The 22,677-nt window shown below is 35.6% G+C and overlaps 1 protein-coding gene across 3 annotated transcripts in view; it reads right to left on the reverse strand.

Annotated features, from left to right (window-relative positions):
- APAF1 (apoptotic peptidase activating factor 1) overlaps positions 1–22,677 on the reverse strand; it is a 73,643-nt gene that overhangs the window by 36,217 nt on the left and 14,749 nt on the right. For 2 of the 3 annotated variants that reach the window (XM_076007871.1, XM_076007870.1), the window contains exons 6-16: positions 22,563–22,675; positions 22,326–22,457; positions 19,442–19,680; positions 18,887–19,054; positions 18,065–18,196; positions 15,112–15,225; positions 14,494–14,678; positions 9,672–9,798; positions 8,610–8,735; positions 6,505–6,636; positions 3,615–3,740 (exon numbers count right to left, since the gene is read on the reverse strand). In XM_076007871.1, the coding sequence (XP_075863986.1) occupies positions 3,615–3,740; positions 6,505–6,636; positions 8,610–8,735; positions 9,672–9,798; positions 14,494–14,678; positions 15,112–15,225; positions 18,065–18,196; positions 18,887–19,054; positions 19,442–19,680; positions 22,326–22,457; positions 22,563–22,675 (1,594 nt within the window). Of the gene's footprint in view, positions 1–3,614; positions 3,741–6,504; positions 6,637–8,609; positions 8,736–9,671; positions 9,799–14,493; positions 14,679–15,111; positions 15,226–18,064; positions 18,197–18,886; positions 19,055–19,441; positions 19,681–22,325; positions 22,458–22,562; positions 22,676–22,677 lie in introns of those variants that run through there. The other variant, XR_012921500.1, reaches the window with a different exon arrangement.

The raw sequence follows: 22,677 nt of genomic DNA on the forward strand, positions 1-22,677 counted from the left end.
AGCTACTCAGGAGGCTGTGGCATGAGGATCTCTTGAGCCCAGGAGTCCAAAGGTAGCCTGGACAACATAGTGAGATCCCACCTCTTTAAAAAAAAGAGAGAGAGAGAGAGAGAGAGAGTCTGGTTTCCTCAGTTTCTTAATCTTGCTTCCTCTCTCACCATATGATCTCTTTGCATACATCCACTCCCCTTTCACGTTCCACCAGGAGTGAAAGCAGCCTAAGCAGCCTCAGGCCCTCACCAGATGCAGCTGCCTCATTCTGGATTTTCCAGCCACCAGAACTATGAGCCAAATAAACCTCTTTTCTTTGTAAATTACCCAGTCTCAAGGTATTCTATTTAGCAACACAAAACAGACTAAGACAATCTCTAAATCCTCCCAAAACTCAGGTAAAACAATAGGGATTTTTTTCCTCTAGGCATAATCCACAAGATAAAGGAAAATGGAGAAAGAGTTAATAGCAACAAAATCATAAAAGCTAAAAAGAAAGGCAAGTAATAAGGAGATTCCTAAAAATTAAATTCTGAGCCTGCAGTAAGAAAAACCAAACAGCACACAGAATTCCTTAAAGGCGCAGGAAGTGTAGACATCCAGCACCTTCTGGCAGAGGTGAAGCTAAGGCAGGAGGAATCTTTAAAAGTCCATTGAAATCTCCTCTCCCATTCTGCAAATCCAGGTGGACTGTGCCCCTACACTGGTGGAATAATAGGGGACTATTCTATACCCAACACAGTTGACAGCAACGTCGCCACACTGAAAACAGGGAAATGAAGAGAAAGTTTATATTCTAAATGTTGAGATCTCTGCCTACATGTCAACTCTGAACATGCCAGCCAGATTTATACCCTACAAGAATGAGACTGACAATTTTTCTCTGTATACACAACCAGATCAAGACAGAAGACATAAAGACTCTGACATCATGACTTCACCATGAAAACATGACAGCCAGACAGTCCATAGGAAAACAGTAAGTTCACAATTCCCAATCAATTTTTTGGCATTGTTTTTTTTGCTTTTTACAGCAATTTTTGAGGGGGCTCTTGGTAGGTGATTTTAACTGTCTGAATAGGTATTAGGTAAGGTTATCTCCATAGAATGAAAGGGTTAGGGGATTAAGAACAGCAGAAAAGGATTAGAATAGGCACTACAGTGAAAATAGCAAATAAATTAGGGATGATTTAAATCAACAGTAAACTGTTGACTCAAATGAACCTTAAAAAGGTCCAGTTAAGTTGCACTACTTAGATTTCTAGAACATATAAATGGCCTGGTTTTACAACTTTCTTGAACATTCAGCAACCTAATAGTAATATAATAATGCCAAGGATTAGGATTAATTTTAGAATTAATCTTCCCAGAACTTGGAATTAGCAAAGGAGATAAAATGGAAGAAAAACTTGGCTTAAAATATTAAATTCCTTCTTCTAAAGTCATCCCCTTAGTAAAAAACAAAAACTAATGGGCTGACAGAACTGAAAGAATCTCTCAGAAGGCAGCTACCTAAACCCTTCCATGAGTATTCTGGAAAACCTCCTATAATATGGATCATCCTAAAGGAAGAGACAGATAAATAACACATCATAGAGGCCAAAATCCACTTACCTGAATGCTCCCAACATCCACAAATAGCTACTAAATTCTACAAAGTAAAATTCTACCCAGAAAGAGTTCCTAGATACCCTGGAATAATTTATACAAAATGAGTTACCCTCAGTCAGCAAAGAGAGATCAAAGATCCAACCCAGAGTATCAGCATTAAGATAGTTTTCCTTACTTAGGGGTCACTGAGTCGTGTTAATCAATCTCCTTCTCTAGAGATTCTAACAAAATAGTGCCCATGAGGGTTCAAGTATTTTTCTAGACGAGGTATATGTCAAGAAAATTTACTGAGTACATGGATACAATTATGTACTTACTGTGAACTTCAGAGATAGATACAACAAAAAGATGACAAGATCATAAACCTATATTCAATCTTATTAAAGAAATAAAAGACACATGAAAATGACTGAACAGTACAACACAATTATAAGTGGAAATCAGAAGACAAATCAAGAAGTTGCTGTCTATACAGATTGATATATGTATTCAGAACCAAAGAGATGGACGATATAATAGAACACATTCTGAGGAAGGCTTTGCATAAAGTTTTGAGCACAATTAAAAAATATGGCAAGTGAATTGGAGGAAAAAACAGCCCTAGAAAGGCAACAGGGACACATATAGGGATAGTAGCTGAAATAAACAAAGGTTAACTTGCACAGAACAGACAATTAAGGTATAGAGGCTAGAAGAAACAAACTGGACAGGAGAGAAGGTGGCAAAATGATGGAAGGTGAAGAAACTCAGGAGTGATCCTGATTTGAGTATGAGTTTCCCACAATTTATACTATGGTACTCTTTGTGCTCCAACTAAGAGTGGCAAGAAGAAAAGTGGTAGAGGGTAATCCTAGTAGCTCTGTGCTTGGATAAGCAGAGACAAAGACAGCATGTTAGAAGGTTGCTATCAGACATGAGAGGACAACAGCCTGAACCAGACCAAATACTATAGAGCAGGAGAGAAAAAAATTAGACCAAGAACCAGAACGTCAAAGATAGGTTAGACTTATGAACAAACTAAGGAAAATCAATAGGAGACTAGAGTGACAGCAAAGACAGGAATAATAAAGTGAAATTAGGATCTTATTGGAGAAGGTGGAGATTTAAGGAAGAAGAATTTAGTTTTTTTAGGACTATAAATTTCAGAAGGCTGAATAAGCCTTTTTCCCTAATATATAGCATGGCACTATTTGCATTGCATTTTTCCCCCAGGTGACTTCTCAAAAACAGGAAAATAATAACATAAAAGGCAAAATGAATAAATGATAAATAAAAGCAAGTCCTTTACAAACCTGATCCCATAGATCCTGCTATGGTTTGAATATGACTCTCAAAGTTCATGGTTGGAAACTTAATCCCCAACACAATAGTTTTGAGAGGTGGGACCTTTAAGAGGTCATTATGTCTTGCAGGCTCTACCATCATGAATAAATTATTGCTGTTATCTCAGGAGTGGGTTAGTTATAGCAGGAGTTGGTTCCTGATAAAAGGATAAAAGCCCCCTCATCCCTTCTTCCTTCACCCCACCCTCTCTCTCCTCTCTCTTCCCCACTCTCTCAAATGCTCTCTTGCCCTTCCACCCTCCACCATGGGATGACACTGCAAGAAAACCATTGTCAAATGTGGACCCCTCAACCTTGGACTTCCCAGCCTCCAGAACTATAAGAAATAAATCTTTGTTCTTTATAAATTATCCAGTCTCAGGTATTCTGTTTTAGCAGCACAAAAAGAACTAAGACAGATCTCAAAATATTTTATGAATATATGCTTAAAATGGAATGTATGCTTAAAATTTAAGAGGTCAAACTGTAAGAACTTTAAGCATTAGGTTGTAAATCATTCATAAATAATCATTATGACAAGCAATTACAGTTACATTAAATATGCTCCTGGAAACTGAAGGAAGAGGCTCTTTCCATAGAAATGTGAAAAAACAGAAATCTATTTCTATAACTGTATCGTAACACTTTCCACAAAATTACAACCCATTTTAATAATGTACAAAAACATACCTTTAATGTTCCATCAGCTGAACAACTAGCCAAAAGCTTATCATCTGGTGAAAATTTGCAGTGATTGACTGAATTTATATGGCCAAACATGGTATTTCGGCATTCTTTTTGATTCAAATCCCAGAGCTATTTGTGACAAACAAACAGATAAATTAAAAACTAAGTACTGAATGGAGAAAAGTCAGAAATCATGTAAAGTTATTCCTTTTCTCCCATTTAAGCTTTTTTGGTTACAGGATGCTGTTCAATTCACAGTAACACAAAGGTGTCAAACACAAAGATAAACTTGTGATTAATAAGTAATAGGGCATCCCTTGCATCAGTACCTAGATCTACTAAGGGACTCAGAGACTAACTTAACTTTTTACTCTGACCACTAAATAACTAACTAAACAGTTGCTGCTTATTGTAAGTGAGTGGTTTAGAATCACTATTTCACTCAGTTACAATAAGCTACAGTAAGTAATATGTAATACAAATTGTCCTCGTTTTTTTTAAATGCTAGGTTATCTGCAGGGAAGAGTATTTGAGGCAGGCCCTCGAGGAAATTAGCTACTTCTCCCCATGGAGCCAAGTCCCTAAGATAGGGTTCGCCACAGAGGATAAGGAAATTGACAGACAACAGAGAGAAATAAAAGAATACACAGAGACTAAGGTATAGTTTATAGTTTTATATATATATATATATAAAGATCAGATATAACACAGTGGGGGTACTTAGGAGACTGGCATATCTCCATAAACGCCAGCAATATGGTTAGATTCATACAAGTTTTTATAATCACAGACATCAGTTACCAGTTGTCAAGGTAACATATTTGCATATCAGGGAATGCAGTTGCTAGGGGATACAGGTAGTGGGTTAGGGTCAAAAGTCCTCTCAAGGGGCTTCTAATCTATCTAGGTGAACAAACAGGTACAAAGTCTTTCAGGGACTAACTTCTAAGTTCTAAGAGGTAGTTGTTACTTAACAAAGGTATAACAAAAAAGGTATAGTGACTCTATATTTCTTTGATTAGTTATGGTGGACTTAAAGGTAGACAGAGAGGAGAGAGCAAGAAACCTATCTCTATAAAACAAGTTGTTTATAACCACCGGGGCGCATCTCTGGGCAAAGTGTACTCATTGTCTCTGGCTCCCAACCTGTGGGCCATATTTGCCTTGGCTTGTCTTTCAAGACACAGGGAAGCTCACAGATTTTGAGGTACCTGGAAGCCTTCCTGGAAAACATCCCTACCGGATATTTGAGAGCTCTCCCATGATAGCAGCCTCTAATAAGTGAACCATTGAGTTCACACATTCAACAAAGGTATAACAAAAGAGGTATAGTGACTCTATATTTCTTTGATTAGTTATGGTAGACTTAAAGGTAGACAGAGGAGAGAGCAAGAAACCTATCTCTATAAAACAGGTTGTTTATAACCACCGGGGCACTTCATTAATTATAACCACCGGGGCATTTCATTAATTCCTCAATCATATTTTCCCAATCCTAAAAGTTATCCAATCTTAAAAATCTTAAAAATCCAATCTTAAAAATGGTCTTTTCTAAGATTCAACAATGCAAACCCTGAATCTTCTAACCAGGCTAAAAACTATTAATGCTCTAAAAAGTTCTTCAAAAATATTCAAAGATAGCCTTTAGTATAACTGTATTTGATAAGAAATGTAAGGGGTTGGAAGAACAAGTCAAACAACACCTCCAGGAAGCAATCAACCAAATCCAGAATGTGGCCCATTTCACAGGACAAATGACTCAATTTCTCTAACAAAACATCTCCTCTCCTCTCATGCTATCTATCCTATCATGAAGAAGGCCCCACTTCAACCAGAGAGAGCTCCCATGTAATTGCTTTTGGAGAAAAATAAATAAATAGGTTTAGGTTCCTGAAAAGGGGGAAGGGAGGATAATTTTTAATAACTGTTTCAGTATTTTCTAAAAACATTTTTTTTAATTATTTATTTAAATGTCAAAACAGAGAATATGAGTTTTCTAAACTGAAATGTTTTAGCCACCCCTCCCAAAAATATGATGTCCTATTGCAAAGATGGTGTGACATCAAGGAAGAAAGGTTTAAAATAAGACCAAAAAGTAATCCAAAAGAAGTTCGCAGATTTTTCTGGAACTTGGAAGGTTTACTCTAGCTGTCTTCATCCACTTAAGAGAAAAAAAAAGATACAATCTTTTATAATTTGTAATTACAAACATTATCAAGCATATTCAGAATATCTGTTTTTGGTTTTACTTGTTGTTTTTTTTTTTCTCCCAGCACCTTTTCTACCTCCTCTTTCTGATAACAGAATCTCTCTTTTGAATCAAGCTCTACTTATGATTCAAGTGGAGCTAGCCTGACTTCATTTGTCCCACCTCCATATAGCTAAACTTGTGACCCTTGGACAACCCAAGGACCACACTGGGATTACCTAGCTATCACCATATAACCCAAACTGATTCCACTAGTCTTCTCTAAAATTAGATCTATGGGATCTAAGGAAAAGAGCAGTTTCTCTTCCTCTGTGATTATGAGTTGTAAGACTTCTATAAGCCTGGAGCTGAGGGTAGCCATATTTCCTGCCACATAGAGCATGCCTAAACTAACACAAAGGAAAGCAGAGCCTAGAGATGGAGAGAGATTTAGAGGCTGAAAATGCAGTGTAATCACCTGAAATCAGCTACGTCTGAAGCTGTATTCCCTCTAAACTTTTCAGTTACGTGAGCCGATTTTATTTACATATATATACACACACTTTTGTTTTTTTTGCTTAAGGTAACATGAAAGTTTCTATCACTGCAACCAAAACATCCTAATATGATGCATAAGAAAATGAAACTAGAAATTCTGAATTATCTATCAAATTTATCTGCATAATTCTCAATATCCACACTTACTTTAAGGAGGAAGTCACTTGACCCAGTGGCTAAGAGAAGATGATGACTCTTGTTGGTGAAATGGCAGCAATTGACTTGCTCTGAGTGTTCATCATAGGTATGAACTAGTTCCCCAGTCACAGAATTCCAAATCTAAAGAGATTGGAGAATGGAGAAAATAAAATTTACAACTATCCATTTTTTTCAAAAAGAGAAGGGCAAAGCAATTGTGAGTCCCTTTGCAAATGCTCTCTCTCTTATTATGGCAGATTTTCCCAGTCAGACATGATGCTAACAAATACCTCTACCTTCTCTAAAATATGGAAATACTTTGCCTTAATTTTTTTTAAAACATTACTTCCAAATATACACATTATTCTACAGCATAATTGGAACATCATGAAAACATGGCATTCCTCAAGGGCAAGATTGCACACATTCATATGAATGACAGCAGGCAGAGATTTGCTACAAAGGGGCTGGCATAATGGACTTCAGATAAAAGGGTTAAGTGCAAGACCTGGCTCTACCACTTATGATCGGTGTGTCCCTCATCAAGTCCTTAACTTACCTGCATCTCAATTCCCTCTTCTGTAAAATAAGGATACTTACACCTGTCCTACACAATTCAAGATATCAAATGAGATAATGACCGTGATAAGTGTTTGTAGACTTCAAGGTACCATATAAATAAGTAAAGGCAGATTTCTCAGTGAAAAAAATAAAGGCTTTAGAATCTGAAAGAAACCTAGCTTTCAACCCTGTTATTAGCTAATATGAACTTGGGCAAGTGACTTTACCTCTGAATGTGTATCCTCTTCTGTAAATGGGGTCAATACTTATTTTGCAAGTTGTAGTGAGAAACTGATAATCTAATATAAGAAAATGTGTAGTATAAAGCCTCTCACAGTGTTAAGTTCTCAGTAAAAAGTAATCATCATTCTAGTTAATATGTAAGACAACTAAGCAGTCTGTTTCATATAACAAAAAAGAAAAGAAATAATTACCTAATGGATCTTCACTGGGAGTTTGACTTTTTAGAGGTACAAATGTCCCTACCCATAGCATTCCTTTCTATCTTATCAAAGCACTTAGACTCCCCAGAGGTCCAAAGGGTTTATTTTAATTTGAAGTTCTTTGATGGGTATTGCTGCCTCTTGCTTTATATTGTCAGTTCTTAGAAAACAGAAACTCAGTATTATTTCCTCTTACTCCATGCAGTTCTGACTTTGGAACTGCCTAGAGTAACCAACCCTAAATGTGACTCATAGTAGAGGATACAGAGTGAATTAACTGTTGGCTGCAAAGCCATCTAGTCCAATCTATCAAGAAGTAGATTTATCCAAGGTCTTAATTTAGTCTGGACATTCCAAAGCCCTCTTCGAGTGGGTGAAAACTCCAGGAAAACACCCAAGCCAACTGGTTGCCCACCATCTAGCCAGATTCAGTACTCCACAACCCCTTTAAAAAAAGCCTGAAGCAAGGTCCACCTATGACAATGATAAAACATCCCCCAAGCCTTCAGTTTCTCTTAAATTCGGTATTCTTACAGTATAAATGCTCTAGCTAAAAACAAACTCTAGGAACAAAAGATAAGAAAAAATAATTAAGAAAGATAAAATTATCCTCGGTTTATTTTTTTCTGTTTATTTTTCAGACCATTAAATTGTTAGTTTGTTCATCCATCTGGTTTTGCCCTAACTATACAAGCCAGTTCATAAAGGTTAAAAAGAAGAAAAAGAAAAAAAAAATCTGGGTTACATTTCACAAATTATATCTTTTACAGCAGGAATCTGATCTTGGATAATAATTTTGTGCAGCAACACTTCTCATTACAATGCACTCAAAAATTTCAACTGATATTTAACTCACAGACCTACCCTTTAACGGCAGGCAAATTCACTAATTGGCAATTACTTTTCCCCACTGCCTAGTAACCTAACCTATGCATTTTTGCTGGTGTTTAAAAATAAAGAATTTTAAGACACTGTTAATTTACAATGGACCAAGTTAGTAGACCAAGAGGCAAGAGATTTTTTTAACTCTACTAACTCTGGTCTCTCTATTATGGAAAAAGAAAATGAATTTTGTGGTGATTCCAAGTCAAGATGAAAATATTTTTCTACCTTCACTTTTTTATCCACTGAGCAGGTTGCTATAAACGTGTCATCTGCAGAGAAAGCACAACAAAGCACTTCATCCTCATGAGCCTTGATTTCTAGAAGTTTCTCTCCTGTTTCAGCTTTGAACACCTGCAGAAGCAACAATAAATCTTCTTACTACAAACCACTTAACTATGGGCCGTCATTCAATAAAAATCTTTCTTTAAAAGATCACAATCATTGTTATTTTGCGAAAGAGAAATGAACCTTGGCAAAATCACTCCAAAACTCAGAATTTCTGTCCGAATTTGTATGCCTTAATGTAAATAGACAACCATCCATTGTTAAATGTTTGTAAATATCAGTAAAAAGAAGTGGAAGAGTATAGCTTCATTTCTTGAGACTGTTTTGACAAATTCTTAATAATCAAATAGAAAACAATTCATTCACTATGCTTTTTTTCCTTGGATCAAAATACAAAATTAATAAACTCAGTGCACTATAGAAATAACATGTATAGTCATAATCTTGCAAAGACCAAAAGTATCCTAAATATAAAAGTTTTAACTAATTTGATCCTGGTCCCTTCAAAATCAAAAGGTAGAGTACAAATGTAAAGAAAAGCACTCATTCACCTTTGCTGAAAACAAATAAAAACTTAAAGGAAATTCTTGAAAGTACCTTAGGAAAATAGTCTAGTCCAGTTCCTACTTACAGCCAGAAATCTATACCTAAGCCTATGATAAAACAAGTATTTTACTTAATCACTGTTTTTTAATCAGAGCCCTATTCCCTGTGTTATGAAGTCTCCATGTCTTCTAACAATTGTCATTTCCTATTACCCTTAACTGGCAATGGATGGCAGGGAACTGACTAGCAGAGTAAAGGGTACTTCTTTGTCACCTGGCAAGTTTAAAATTACAAAAACACATAACTGTGTCTTTAAAATCTTTAGATAAATCTTCCATAAAATGTTCAAGAGGTGAATTTCTCTGCTATTTCTTGAATTTTAGGATTTAAACATATTCTAATTTGCAAAGAATGTGTACATGTCTCTTTCAATTTTTCTCAAAAGATAGGTTTTACCTGTAAAGTTTTATCAGCTCCACAAGAAGCTATTCTCTGACCATCCTGAGAAAAGCAGGCATGGTAAACAGCATCTGTATGGGGGCGGACAACTAAGCGGGAGAGATTCTTGATGTTTTTTTTGTTTCTAAATACAGGGGGAAAATGAACAAAAATCCAATAAATGAAAGTGAAAGTAATTATTTTCTTTCAGTAATAAACTGTCTTTTAACATGGTTATATTCTGAAAAATACAAAATTCTTAAAATTACTAATATGCAAATGACAGCACAGATCATCTAAAGAAAAAAACATAATATAAAAAAAGTGGTATTTTTAAGAGAAATGCTACCCTATATCAAGCAACCTGTCATGTGTTACAAATGTCAATGAGTTTGAAGAAATCTAGTTAATCAAATACATGTCACTTGTTATTTTTCTTTGATACATTAATAATGATAACATGTGCAGATAAATTATGTAAGGATATCTTCAAAAAATCTCTATCTCTTTGAAAATGAAAGAAATCATAGCAAAATGAAACTCATTTTCTAACTAAAGTATGACACTACACCGCCAGTATGATGATGTACCTTTTTTTTGAGGCCACACTACCTTCAGAATGATGATGTACATAAGACTGCTCTTCCCTAACTACAATTATTCAGACAGAGAAAAAAAGGATAAAATGATGTCATTTTCTTTGCATCTTAATCTTATGAACACTAACTATTCCACTCATATAAATATTACATTATTGCTCATGAACAAAAGGGTAAAGGAATGTAACGTGTACTTAAAATAAAACACGAGATGATATTAGCACACAGTTAGAATTTCATGTACATCCACCCCAGTCACTTTGAGTATAAGTAAATATGTTAAATAGTATTGAGCTCATTTTAAGAGTCAAAGGTTAGCAGTCAGGCAAACTTAAACAGCAAACTCACGTCTACTACTTATTAGGTGTATAAACTTAGGCAAATTACTTAACCTACAAGTTTCCATTTCCTCATATGTAAAATGGAAGTTATAGTATCTATCCTCAACAGCACAAGACACAGAGATGCCACTGTTCTCATTCTTTAAAAAATTAACTGTACAGAAGACAAACCAAATGATAAAAGTGAACACAAGGTCAATCAGATTTAGATCCTGCCTAGAAAGTATTACACTTTACTAGAAGTGATAAAACAAACAAGTATAGTTGTCCCTTGGTATCCGTGCAGGACTGGTTCCAAGACCTACTGCACCAAAATCTACAAATGCTCAAGTCTGTTACATAAAATGGTGTAGTATTTGCATATAACCTATCACATCCTCCCATATACTTTAAGTCATCTCTAGATTACTTACAGTATCTAATACAATGTAAATGCTACGTAAATAGTTGTTATACTGTATTGTTTAGGGAATAAAAAGACAAAAGTCTGTACATGTTCAATACAGGCACAACCATCCACTTTTTTTTCCTCATATTTTCGACCCATGGTCAGTTGAATCCATGGACACAGAACTCAGGGACATGGAGGGCCAAGTGTATAATATATAATAAAAACTAGAGTGATGAGAACCTAAAACAGATAAGTTACTAACAAATTTAAGAGGATTAGATTTTAAAATGCTCTTTATTTCCCCTTGATCAATTCCTCAAAGCTCAGAAAGTGACCTTCACAATGATGGGCATATAGTACATGGCCAAAAAGTATCAAATAACAAATAAATGAGTGAACAAATAATTTGGAAAACTGAAACTCAATTAAATTTAAGCTTACACTAACCTAAAACTTTCTACATAAAACAGGGGGGGAAAGTTTCTAGTATCAAAATAAACCGTTCTTTGAATATGGCCTGGTCAAACCCAGTTAAAAATCTAACTATAGGGGCTGGCGTGGTGGCTCACGCCTGTAATCCTAGCACTCTGGGAGGCCGAGGCAGGAGGATTGCTTGAGCTCAGGAGTTCGAAACCAGCCTGAACAACAGCGAGACCTTGTCTCTACTATAAATAGAAAGAAATAAGCCAACTAAAAATAGAAAAAATTAGCCAGGCATGGTGGCACATGCCTGTAGTCCCAGCTACCCAGGAAGTTGAGGCAGGAGGATCGCTTGATCCCAAGAGTTTGAGGTTGCTGTGAGCGAGGCTGACGCTACAGCACTCTAGCCCAGGCAAGAGAGTGAGATTCTGTCTCAAAAAACCATATAGCTATAAATGACTAACCATTCTATGAGAATGTCACAGGTGTAAATGCAATTGATGCAATGGGAGAAAAGAAACAGCAAGAAGAAATAAAAATTCAACAATTCGTAAGAGAACAAGAACTAAACCTATGCCCATTTGATCAAACCAAGTATTTCAACCACTAACTAAAACATGATTTCATTCAATCTTCAACAAATTTCTATGGAATACCAGGCAAAATACTAAATGCTATTCTTAATAACAACAACTAATATTCATCGGGCACTTTCTATGAACTAGGTACTATAGCAGGCACTATATGTATATGTGTATTTGTAGACTCACATACATTCATTTAATCCTCACAAAAATGCTATGAAATAGTACTATTAGTCAAGAAATGTTGAATAACTTTCCCCTAATGACACAGAACTGATTAATAGCAGAGCTGGGATTCAAACCCAGGCAGTGTACAGCCAGAGTCTGTTGCCTCCAAACTATACTATACTATAGAACATAGGGACTAGTATGAGAGAAAAACAAGTAAACAGACAATCACCATAAATTGTGATAAATACTGGGGTAAACAAAGAGTATTCTAGAATACAGATCTCACTTCACTTCAGTAAGTTAGGGAGCTGCTTCCCAAAGACAGTAAAACCTCTACTTTCCAAGAAAGTGTTAAAGAATGGTTAACTCTGGGAAGTGAGGGATAGGGAGTCTTTGAATTTACATTTTACATCCCTATTACTTTCAAATAAATATAAAACCAACAAAAATTAAATTTTAACTAAGGCCGGGCGCGGTGGCTCACGCCTGTAATCCTAGCTCTCTGGGAGGCCGAGGCGGGTGGATTGCTCGAGGTCGGGAGTTCGAAACCAGCCTGAGCAAGAGCGAGACCCCATCTCTACTATAAATAGAAAGAAACTAATTGGTCAACTAATATATATAGAAAAAATTAGCCGGGCATGGTGGCTCATGCCTGTAGTCCCAGCTACTTGGGAGGCTGAGACAGAAGGATCGCTTGAGCCCAGGAGTTTGAGGTTGCTGTGAGCTAGGCTGATGCCATGGCACTCACTCTAGCCTAGGCAACAAAGCGAGACTCTGTCTCAAAAAAAAAAAAAAAAATTTTAACTAAAAAAATTTTTAAACTCTCTCAGATACCACCTTTTCCTTCATGGACCCCTCCCTGCATTCCTCACTCATCCAAGTTAATTAATTATCAGCTCTACCTCTATTTTGTCCATATTTCTATTGTGGCACTCATCACATTATATTATAATTATTTACTTAGACTTCTTTCTTCACTACTAGATTGTGAACTTCGTGGGGGAAAGCCTCAGCACTGCGTAATATTGCTTAGCACATTAAAGAAACTCAAATGTTTTTCGAACTAAATTGAATCAAAAGACTCACTTATGGGCCGGGCGCTGTGGCTCACGCCTGTAATCCTAGCTCTTGGGAGGCCGAGGCGGGCGGATTGCTCAAGGTCAGGAGTTCAAAACCAGCCTGAGCAAGAGCGAGACCCCGTCTCTACTATAAACAGAAAGAAATTAATTGGCCAACTGATATATATATAAAAAAATTAGCCGGGCATAGTGGCGCATGCCTGTAGTCCCAGCTACTCGGGAGGCTGAGGCAGAAGGATCACTCGAACCCAGGAGTTTGAGGTTGCTGTGAGCTAGGCTGACGCCACGGCACTCACTCTAGCCTGGACAACAAAGTGAGACTCTGTCTCAAAAAAAAAAAAAAAAAAAAAGACTCACTTATGGCAACCTGACTTATTTGGAAAGAGTGCCCAGGGCCATAAAGTTGGCAGATAACAAACTAGAGTTCAATTTAGATATAAATTATACATGTGAAAAGATAATCATTCATATTTATTATTTCAAGCTATAAGAGAAGCATGGACTATGAAAAGAGCATGGAAAATAAAACCAGACAGAACCAGGATTTAAATCTCATTCAAAAAGCCACAATCTCTCTGTGCCTCAATTTTTCTCATTTGTAAAATAGGGCAAGTAATATTTACCTATAAAGTTGTTTTGAAGATTACACAGAATTACATACATGATTATATAGTATATAAAAGGCATTAAAAAGACAGTAGTTTATCCTTTCCTTTCCGCAAACTGATAAGATTAAGGAAAAGCAAAAGTGAACAGGCTCCTTTAGGAGACAGAAGAATCAGGATTCAGTGGTCCTATAATTAGGGCTATGTGCAAGACAAAGTACAAATTACTTTATAGCCATGATCTCACTGAAACTATCTCCATTTTACATATGAGAGAGTAACCTATAACTTGTTCAAAATCACAAAATTATTAGGTTTCAGAACTGAGGCTCAAACTTAGGTCTGTGGTTTCAAAGCACATGCTATTCAACAGTATAGCAGATTACTGTAAGTCAAGCATTTGGTATTAATACTTAGGATGACTTGTCAAAATGCCTTATAGGTGTCTATTTCTATGGACTCTTTGAAGGTACAACAGTTTTCTCCTATTCTTACTTCTCTGGAACTTTTCAATAAGTAAGAATGCTTATTAAAAGTTCCAGCCCTTTCCAAAGTAGTTAAATCTTCCTGGAGTGAACTTGCTCACTACCTGAAAAATAATGACATAGTTAGTGCTCTGTTCCCTTTGGTTTCTCTCCTAACCTACTTACATCCATTCCAGGTAAAGCATTCCGTTATCGACCTCCTGCTTGGCCTGTAGCTTAGCTTGCTGATAAACTTCTGAAGTTTCCGGTTCACAGAGACCCAGCTGTACAATATTAGGAAATGGCTGTCGTCCAAGAAGGTGTCCATTTAAAGATAAAAACTCTTGAAAATTCTCACAGACTGCACAATCCTATGAATAAACTGAAATCTCTTAGAAATATAATCAGAGCCAAGATCTGACATTTTTCTGTTTCTGTGATCTTGCTACTTCAAAGGCTTAAATGAAATATGCTCTATAGGAACTAAAATTGAACAGCCAACCATTAGGTAACAAATATACAGTGATTCTCTTCTGGCTTTTAAACATAGGGTAAGAATTTCATTATCAAACACATTCTTTTTTTTAAAAACCACTGAACACCTTCCTTTCCCAGCTTTCAAACCCCAATCCTACCTGCATTGTCAGTAGACTAGGAAACAGATTAATTAGAATAATCAAAGGATAAAGTGGGGAAATTATCTCTTCGCCCTTCTTCTATTCTGCTCATCCCCATCATTAAACCTAGAATTAAATGTCAAAATGAAATGTCCCTTAAGCACTAATTTTTCATGTTAATATATACCTTTTTATCCAATATATGCCTGTATTCCATAAATTCATGAATCAGATGAGCAGGGCCCACGAGTTCTGTTTTTGCTTTAATCCAATCCAGGGAAAACATTAAGGCACAAAGTTCCTTTTAAAAAAAAAGTAAAATCAGCAGCACTGTTAAAGAGATCAAGAAATTTTAAGTATAACATCATTATCCTAACACTACTGAGAGAAACTTAGCAGATACTTAGAATTTAAACGCAAAGGAAGCTAATGAAAAATAACACACCATTGGCTCCAAAGAACATAAAAGGGGCTTGACACCCTAAAATAAATTTCAGTTGGATTAAAAATTTAAATATAACAGAGAAAACCTTGAAAAAATAAAAGATACAGGTAAATATTTTTGTAACCCTGCAGTAAAGGAAATCTTTGTAAATGTGATACTAAAGCAAAATACAATAACGTGCATTTAACTACATAAAAATTCAAATCGTCAACAGAGTAGGAGGCAATATAAACTAAATTTAATACAAAAAATAAACCAGGATGAGGAGTTAATATTCTTTATAGAAAATTCTAATAAAACAGTAAGAAAAACACCCCAACAGAAAAAATAAGTAAAAGCAAAGGATAAAAGCCAATTTACAAAATAAAAAGTACCTATGGCCAAAATTTTGCCAATATTCAAAGTGAAGCAACAAAAATTTAACATTTTTTAAATATTAGATTTCTAAAGACCACAGGAATGGTAAGAACATTAACTGGAATCAGGGGAAATGAACACTCTCATCTACTGCTGGTAGTGATATAAAACAGAGCCCCCTTCTGGAGGGAAGTTTGGCAATCTGTATTAAAATTTAAACTATACATATCATTGGACACAGAAATTTCACTTATAAAAATGTATCCTAAGAAAACAACCAGATGAATATGCTTAAACAATCTAATTATTCATTAACCAATCAGCAATCATACATAATGTAACTATACAATGAAATAGTATACAGCTTTAAAAATCATGTCACTCTATATAAATGGCATGAAAAGATGACCATTAAATATAATTAAGTGGTAAAAGTAATATATAAGACTATTTCTAATATAACCCCATTTGGTTTTAAAGAACAAGTTTGTTGATATAAACAGCAAAATGATCTAGAAAACTATACACAAAAGCATGAGGAATGGTTATCATCTTTTCTTCTTCCTAGTTTTTTTCTAAATTTTTCTGAAGAAAATAAACCTTTAAAATCAGAAAAAAGACTAAAGAAACTGAATCCTGCCACACTATCATACATATCAAAAACTAACATGATGCACTGACCCAGTAATTCCACTTCTAGGAATTTTCCAAGGAAACAACACAGCTACAAAGATGAACAAGAATGTTCATTATAACACTATAAGGGCAAAAAACTGAAAACAACCTAAACGTTCAATAATTAGAGTTTAATTAAGTAAATTCAGGCATAGATGTTTATTAGAATACCACCCTTCTGATGTAGATTAAATATATTTTGCTAGGTGAACAAAACAGCCTATAACAATATACTATTTTTATAACTAAGAGATAACATACTTGAGCATAGAAATACTACTGAAAGTACATATGGTTTTCCAAAAAGTTAACATTTTGAATAGCTAGCTGGTAGTCAGGACTTCAAATACCATTTTGTACTAATGATTCCCAATTTTTATCTTTCATCCATAATTCTCCCCAGAATTCTAGATTCATATACCTAATTGCCTATTCAATTTTTCCACCTGGATGTCCTAATAAGTATATCACACTAAGTATATTCCAAGTGAGCTCCTAACATTTTCCTTTCCTTGCAGGAAAAAAATTGTCCTCCCACAGACTTCCCCATTTCAGTTTATGGCAGCCTCATTCTTTCCATTGCACAAGCTTGGGTCATCTTTGATTCTTCTCTCATGAAATCCATCAGCAAATCTTGGTGATTCTACCCCTATATCATCATTTTCTTTCTCCTTCCATGTTTTGTCCTTTTTCTGAGAACTTAACTACCTACTGACATATGATACTGTCTATCATTTACTGTCTATCTCCCCCCAGAATATCAGCTCAATTAGAGAAGAGACTTTGTTCCTGTGCTATATTCTCTTAATGAAGAACAATACCAGTACATAACAACCACTCAATAAATATTCATTGAATGAACATACTTTCCCACCCTCCACTTCCTCTCAAAGCTTAATAAACAAATCCATACTGCCCATAAAGGAAAGCTACTGGTCAGATGAGTCAATTTTGAGATGGTTCATTTACTACAGTTATCTTTTAAAAAAGATACTATAGGTACCTTTTTAAATCACTGCAGGTAAAAACAGTAACAAAAATACTTACATAGGCTATAATCCTATATTTACTAATACAAGAAAATTCTAATCATAGGACAAAATTTGTTTGTGAACGTGACACCAAAGCAAAATGCCAAAAAAAGGGGTATATTTAACTACATAAAACTTCAAATCTTCAACACAATAGACAGCAATATAAACAAAATTTAAGACAAAAAATAAACCAGAAGGCCGGGCGCAGTGGCTCACGCCTGTAATCCTAGCTCTCTGGGAGGCCGAGGTGGGCGGATTGCTCGAGGTCAGGAGTTCCAAACCAGCCTGAGCAAGAGCGAGACCCCGGCTCTACTATAAATAGAAAGAAATTAATTGGCCAACTAATATATATACAAAAAATTAGCCGGGCATGGTGGCTCATGCCTGTAGTCCCAGCTACTTGGGAGGCTGAGGCAGGAGGATTGCTTGAGCTAGGAGTTTGAGGTTGCTGTGAGCTAGGCTGACGCCATGGCACTCACTCTAGCCTGGGCAACAAAGCGAGACTCTGTCTCAAAATAAATAAATAAATAAATAAATAAAAATAAACCAGAAATTAATATTCATTCACCATATATATGGAAAAAGGAAAGTGATATAAAAGAAAAGCATTTTTAAATGGGTCATCTTACTTTGTGCATATTGGCACTGGCCATGTGATAGGCCAGAAAGTTGTACCAATACATGCAGTCCTCCTGATCTGGTGAAAGAGTATGTAGCTGGTGATACCTCTGAAACTGAGTGATCATCTTCTTATGTAGATCCTGAAACCCAAATTAAACATTTCAGAAGACAGAAACAATTTCATAACATAAGCATCATTATAAATACATCTTCCAAAGCTATTAAGAATGTACACAGAATCTTCCCACAAAATAGTAACTTTACAGTGGAGAAACCTGGCAGATACCACTTTAACCAAATTATCAATATTAACATCATCCATAATAAAACATATCAACACCAAGTACTCCCTGATATGATGCACTGAGAAGAACATAACATCATTTCTGTGGTATTCTTGCCAATTATATATAACCTCAATACAGTCAGAAGAAAACATCACACAAAACCAAATCAGGGTACACTATACAAAATAACTGGCCAGTACTATCCAAAAGTGACAAAGCAATGAAAGATAAAGACAGGAATTCTCACAGATTTGAGGAGACTAAGAAAAATAACAACTAGGGAAACAAGACAATCACATGCAGTACAGGATCCTGAATCCTAAACCACAAAAAGAACATGTGGATTAGTTAACATTATTGTATCAATGTTAATTCTCTGGCTTTGACAGTTGTATTGTGGTCACATAAAATGTTAACATAGGGGAAGCTAAGTGAAGGGTTTATGCGTAGAAACTATATGTACTATTTTGCAACTCTTCTAGAAGTCTAAAATTATTTCAAAATAAAAAGTTAAAGAAAAAGGATATACCAAGATGCAAGTACCTGAAGCTGACTGCGATTCTTCTCTGTAAGAAAATCTACTTGAAGATCATGTAAATAATAATGAAATGATTTTCCATTCCGATCACAAAATAAGAGAGACTTATTAACAAACTCCTGCAGTATGTCTTCAACTTCTTCAGTTTCCATGTCCCAGAGAATACATAACACCTAGGAATCATTGTAAGCATTTAATGTGCCTAGAAGTACAATAACTGGGACTGTAGACAAGTTGTTAACATAAAAAAAAACATACTATAAAGACCTTAATGTCACTGTTTCGTAAGAAGCCCAACTATTCCTCAAGATAGAAAAGAGAAAGAAAAGTTAGATGCTTCTCCAACTTCACTAGAACCACTGAGAAATAGGCAAATCATGAGCTCAACACAGAGCCTTTAACGGAGACTGAGAGCAGATGGATTTCTCCACCCTCCACCCACCACCACAATCCCATGGGTCTCATCCTTCCAGCATCCTCTGTAACAGTATCCTCAGCATTATATCAAAGCTGACATGCCATAAATACCCAATGACAAGAATTGTTGGTTCATCTATTACCTTTGTAGGCACCTTAACATCCTTCTGAAGGATGGAAAGATCTGTGTAATAATCTTTGATGTCTTCTCTGAGCATTTCCACACTTATAGACATGGCTTCATCCAGAGCCTCATAATCATAAGATGAAGATTTCCTTATTCTCTTAAATTGCTTATTCTGAAGTTGTCTGAGGTAGTAATCCCAGCGATTGGGAAAATCACGTAAAAGTGCACCAATTAAAGATACTACAAGGGGAGAACCTACAAAAAAAAAAATGAAGTCATCACTGTAGCAATACCATCTTACTTTAAAAACCACCACTAAGAATCAACTTATTCACACCATTGTAGATCCTAGTTAAATAAAAATAAAAAAAATAAAAAAAAGAATCAACTTATTCATAAGAAACAATTTCCACTGCATGTTATCTAAAGCCTTAAAATATTTATAACTCTGTCTGTGTACAATGGCTCACGCTTGTAATCCTAGCACTCTGGGAGGCCAAAGCAGGAGGACTGCTAAAGATCAGGAGTTTGAGACCAGCCTGACCAAGAGCGAGACTCTGTCTCTACTAAAAATAGAAAGAAATTAGCTGGAAACTAAAAATATATAGAAAAAATTAGCCAGGCATGGTGGTACATGCCTGTAGTCACAGCTACTCTAGAGGCTGAGGCAGAAGGATTGCTTAAGCCCAGGAGTTTGAGGTTGCTGTGAGCTAGGCTGATGCAACAGCACTCTAGCCTGGGCAACAGAGCAAGACTCCATCTCAAAAAAAAAAAAAAATTTTTTTTATAACTGTTGGACTCACTTCTAGGTATTTATTCTTTACAAAAAGCATTAGAAATAAGATTTCATTTAAGGATATTCATCATAGAATTATTTATAATAGTGAAAAATCTTAAGCAATGTGAACAATGTCCAATAAAACTAGTTGATTCAATTAAGTTATCACATATATATTACACTACAAGTGAATTTTTTCCAAAAGATACTTAACATGGAAAATGTTCAGGATATATAAAAAGGACAAGATTCAAAACTACATATACCATTATAATCTCAAATTTTTTAAAGTTTTATATGCCCTAAAAGACTGGAAGAAATATTTTCATGATGCTAATAAATTATCAGATTATGGATAATTTCTATTTTTGCTTTGTTGTTTCACACATTTTTAAAAATGCTTCAAAATGCACACTCATCACCTTATGACTACAAATCAAGTATTTTTTTTAAGTTTAAGATTTTTTAAAAATAAACTCAGATGAAGTATCTATTTGATGGCAGAAAGAAAAATTAGGTATTTCCAAACATAACAACAATAAAACAAATAATTTTTCTTAAGAGCTGTAAGATTTGACTATACAAAATTTTAAATTTCTATAGGTCAAAAACACTACAAATAAAATTAAAATGTACACAAAAAGGTGGGAAATATTTGCAAAATTATGACAAAGAGCTAACAGCTGGCCGGGAGCGGTGGCTCATACCTCTAATCCTCGCACTCTGGGAGGCCAAGGCGAGGATCGTTTGAGCTCAGGAGTTGGAGACCAGCCTACCAAAAATAGAAAAAATTAGCTGGGCATGGTGGCACATGCCTGTAGTCCCAGCTACTCAGTAGGCTGAGGCAGAAGGATCGCTTGAGCCCAGGAGTTTGAGATTGCTATATGAGCTAGGCTGACGCAACAGCACTCTATCCTGGGCAACAGAGTGAGACTCTGTCTCAAACACAAAAGAAGAGCTAATAGCTTTAATAGAGTATTTAAAAATAAATTTTAAATATTTATATTACAAAAGAAAAGTGGGTCAAGGATAATTTCTTAAAACACAAATATTCAATAAGTAAGCAAAAAGTTCAACTTCATTAATAAAAAACATGAATTAAGAAGGCAGGCCAGGCGTGGTGGCTCATGCCTGTAATCCTAGCACTTTGGGAGGCTGAGGCAGGAGGATGGCTTGACATCAGGAGTTTGAGACCAGCCTTAGCAAGAGCAAGACCCCATCTCTACAAAAAATAGAAAAATTAGCGGGGTGTGATGGCTTGCACATGCAGTCCCAGCTACCCAGGAGGCTGTGGCAACTCAGGAAGCTGAGGTAGGAGAATCACTTGAGCCCACGAGTTTGAGGTTGCCGTGATCTACGAGGATGCCACTGCACTCTAGCCCAGGGCGACAGAGTGAGACTCTGTCTCGAAATATTACTCAATTTTAAGAAACAACAGTGAACTAGCACCGCTTATATTATCCTGAATTGCGCTTGAACCCATTATCCGAAATGAGGTGATACAAGATCAAAAGAATGGGCTCCACATGTACTCACCATCAAAATGGTACTGACTGATTAACACTAGGGTGCTCAGATGGTGGTGGTGTTCACCAGAGATTCGGGGGTCGGGGAATAGACTCATATCTGAGGGATGAGGTGAGCATTGTAGAGGGGAAGGGCATACCTCTTAACCCTTGATAGGGAGAGGCAAAGATATAAAATGCAACCAAAATGTTTGTACTCTCATATTTTCTTGAAATAAAAAAAAAAAGAAGACAAGACCAGCTTCTACTTATTAGATTAGAACATTATTTTTATAAAATCCCAACCAAAATAAAAATTTAAATCTGACTCTCACTATATTTTTTACTCTTTGACAGCAAAGGTCATGTCTTTATCTCACCCCTCTCACTGATGTGGTCTCTTAACATACTGTGGGTATACATTAAATATTATTTTAATAAATGACTATCATAATATCATGCATCCATTTAAGGTATCAGAGAAAAAACTAAAACTCTAAATATCCCAGAAGTTTTTAGATGTTCATGTGCTAAATTATCATATTCATTAGCTTAATTTATAAAAGAGGAATTGATATCCCTATAACCCCCTCATATAACAAAATACATAACAATACCTTTACATTCTTTTATAATACTATGAGCTTGTTCTGGCAAATCTGCTTTCTTCACATTAACAAAAAGGGATAAAATTTCAAGTCCTTTTTCTTTTCCTAAGCCACTCTCCACAGAGACTACGTATTTGGGACCTGCAACAAAATCACAAGACAAAGTGAATGATTTAGTATTCCACATATTTTAAGGTAACTGAATTAAATATAAAGGTACTTAAAAAATAAATTAATAATCCTTACCCATTACTGAATCTGTAACACTCTTGTCTCTGGTTGTAAGAAGAATCTGACACTGATTATCAAAAGCTTTCAACACCCAAGGATCCCAAATGTCATCCAAGATCAATAGAGACCT

Source organism: Microcebus murinus, chromosome 10, assembly GCF_040939455.1.
Source record: "Microcebus murinus isolate Inina chromosome 10, M.murinus_Inina_mat1.0, whole genome shotgun sequence".
Taxonomy (NCBI): Eukaryota; Metazoa; Chordata; class Mammalia; order Primates; family Cheirogaleidae; genus Microcebus; species Microcebus murinus.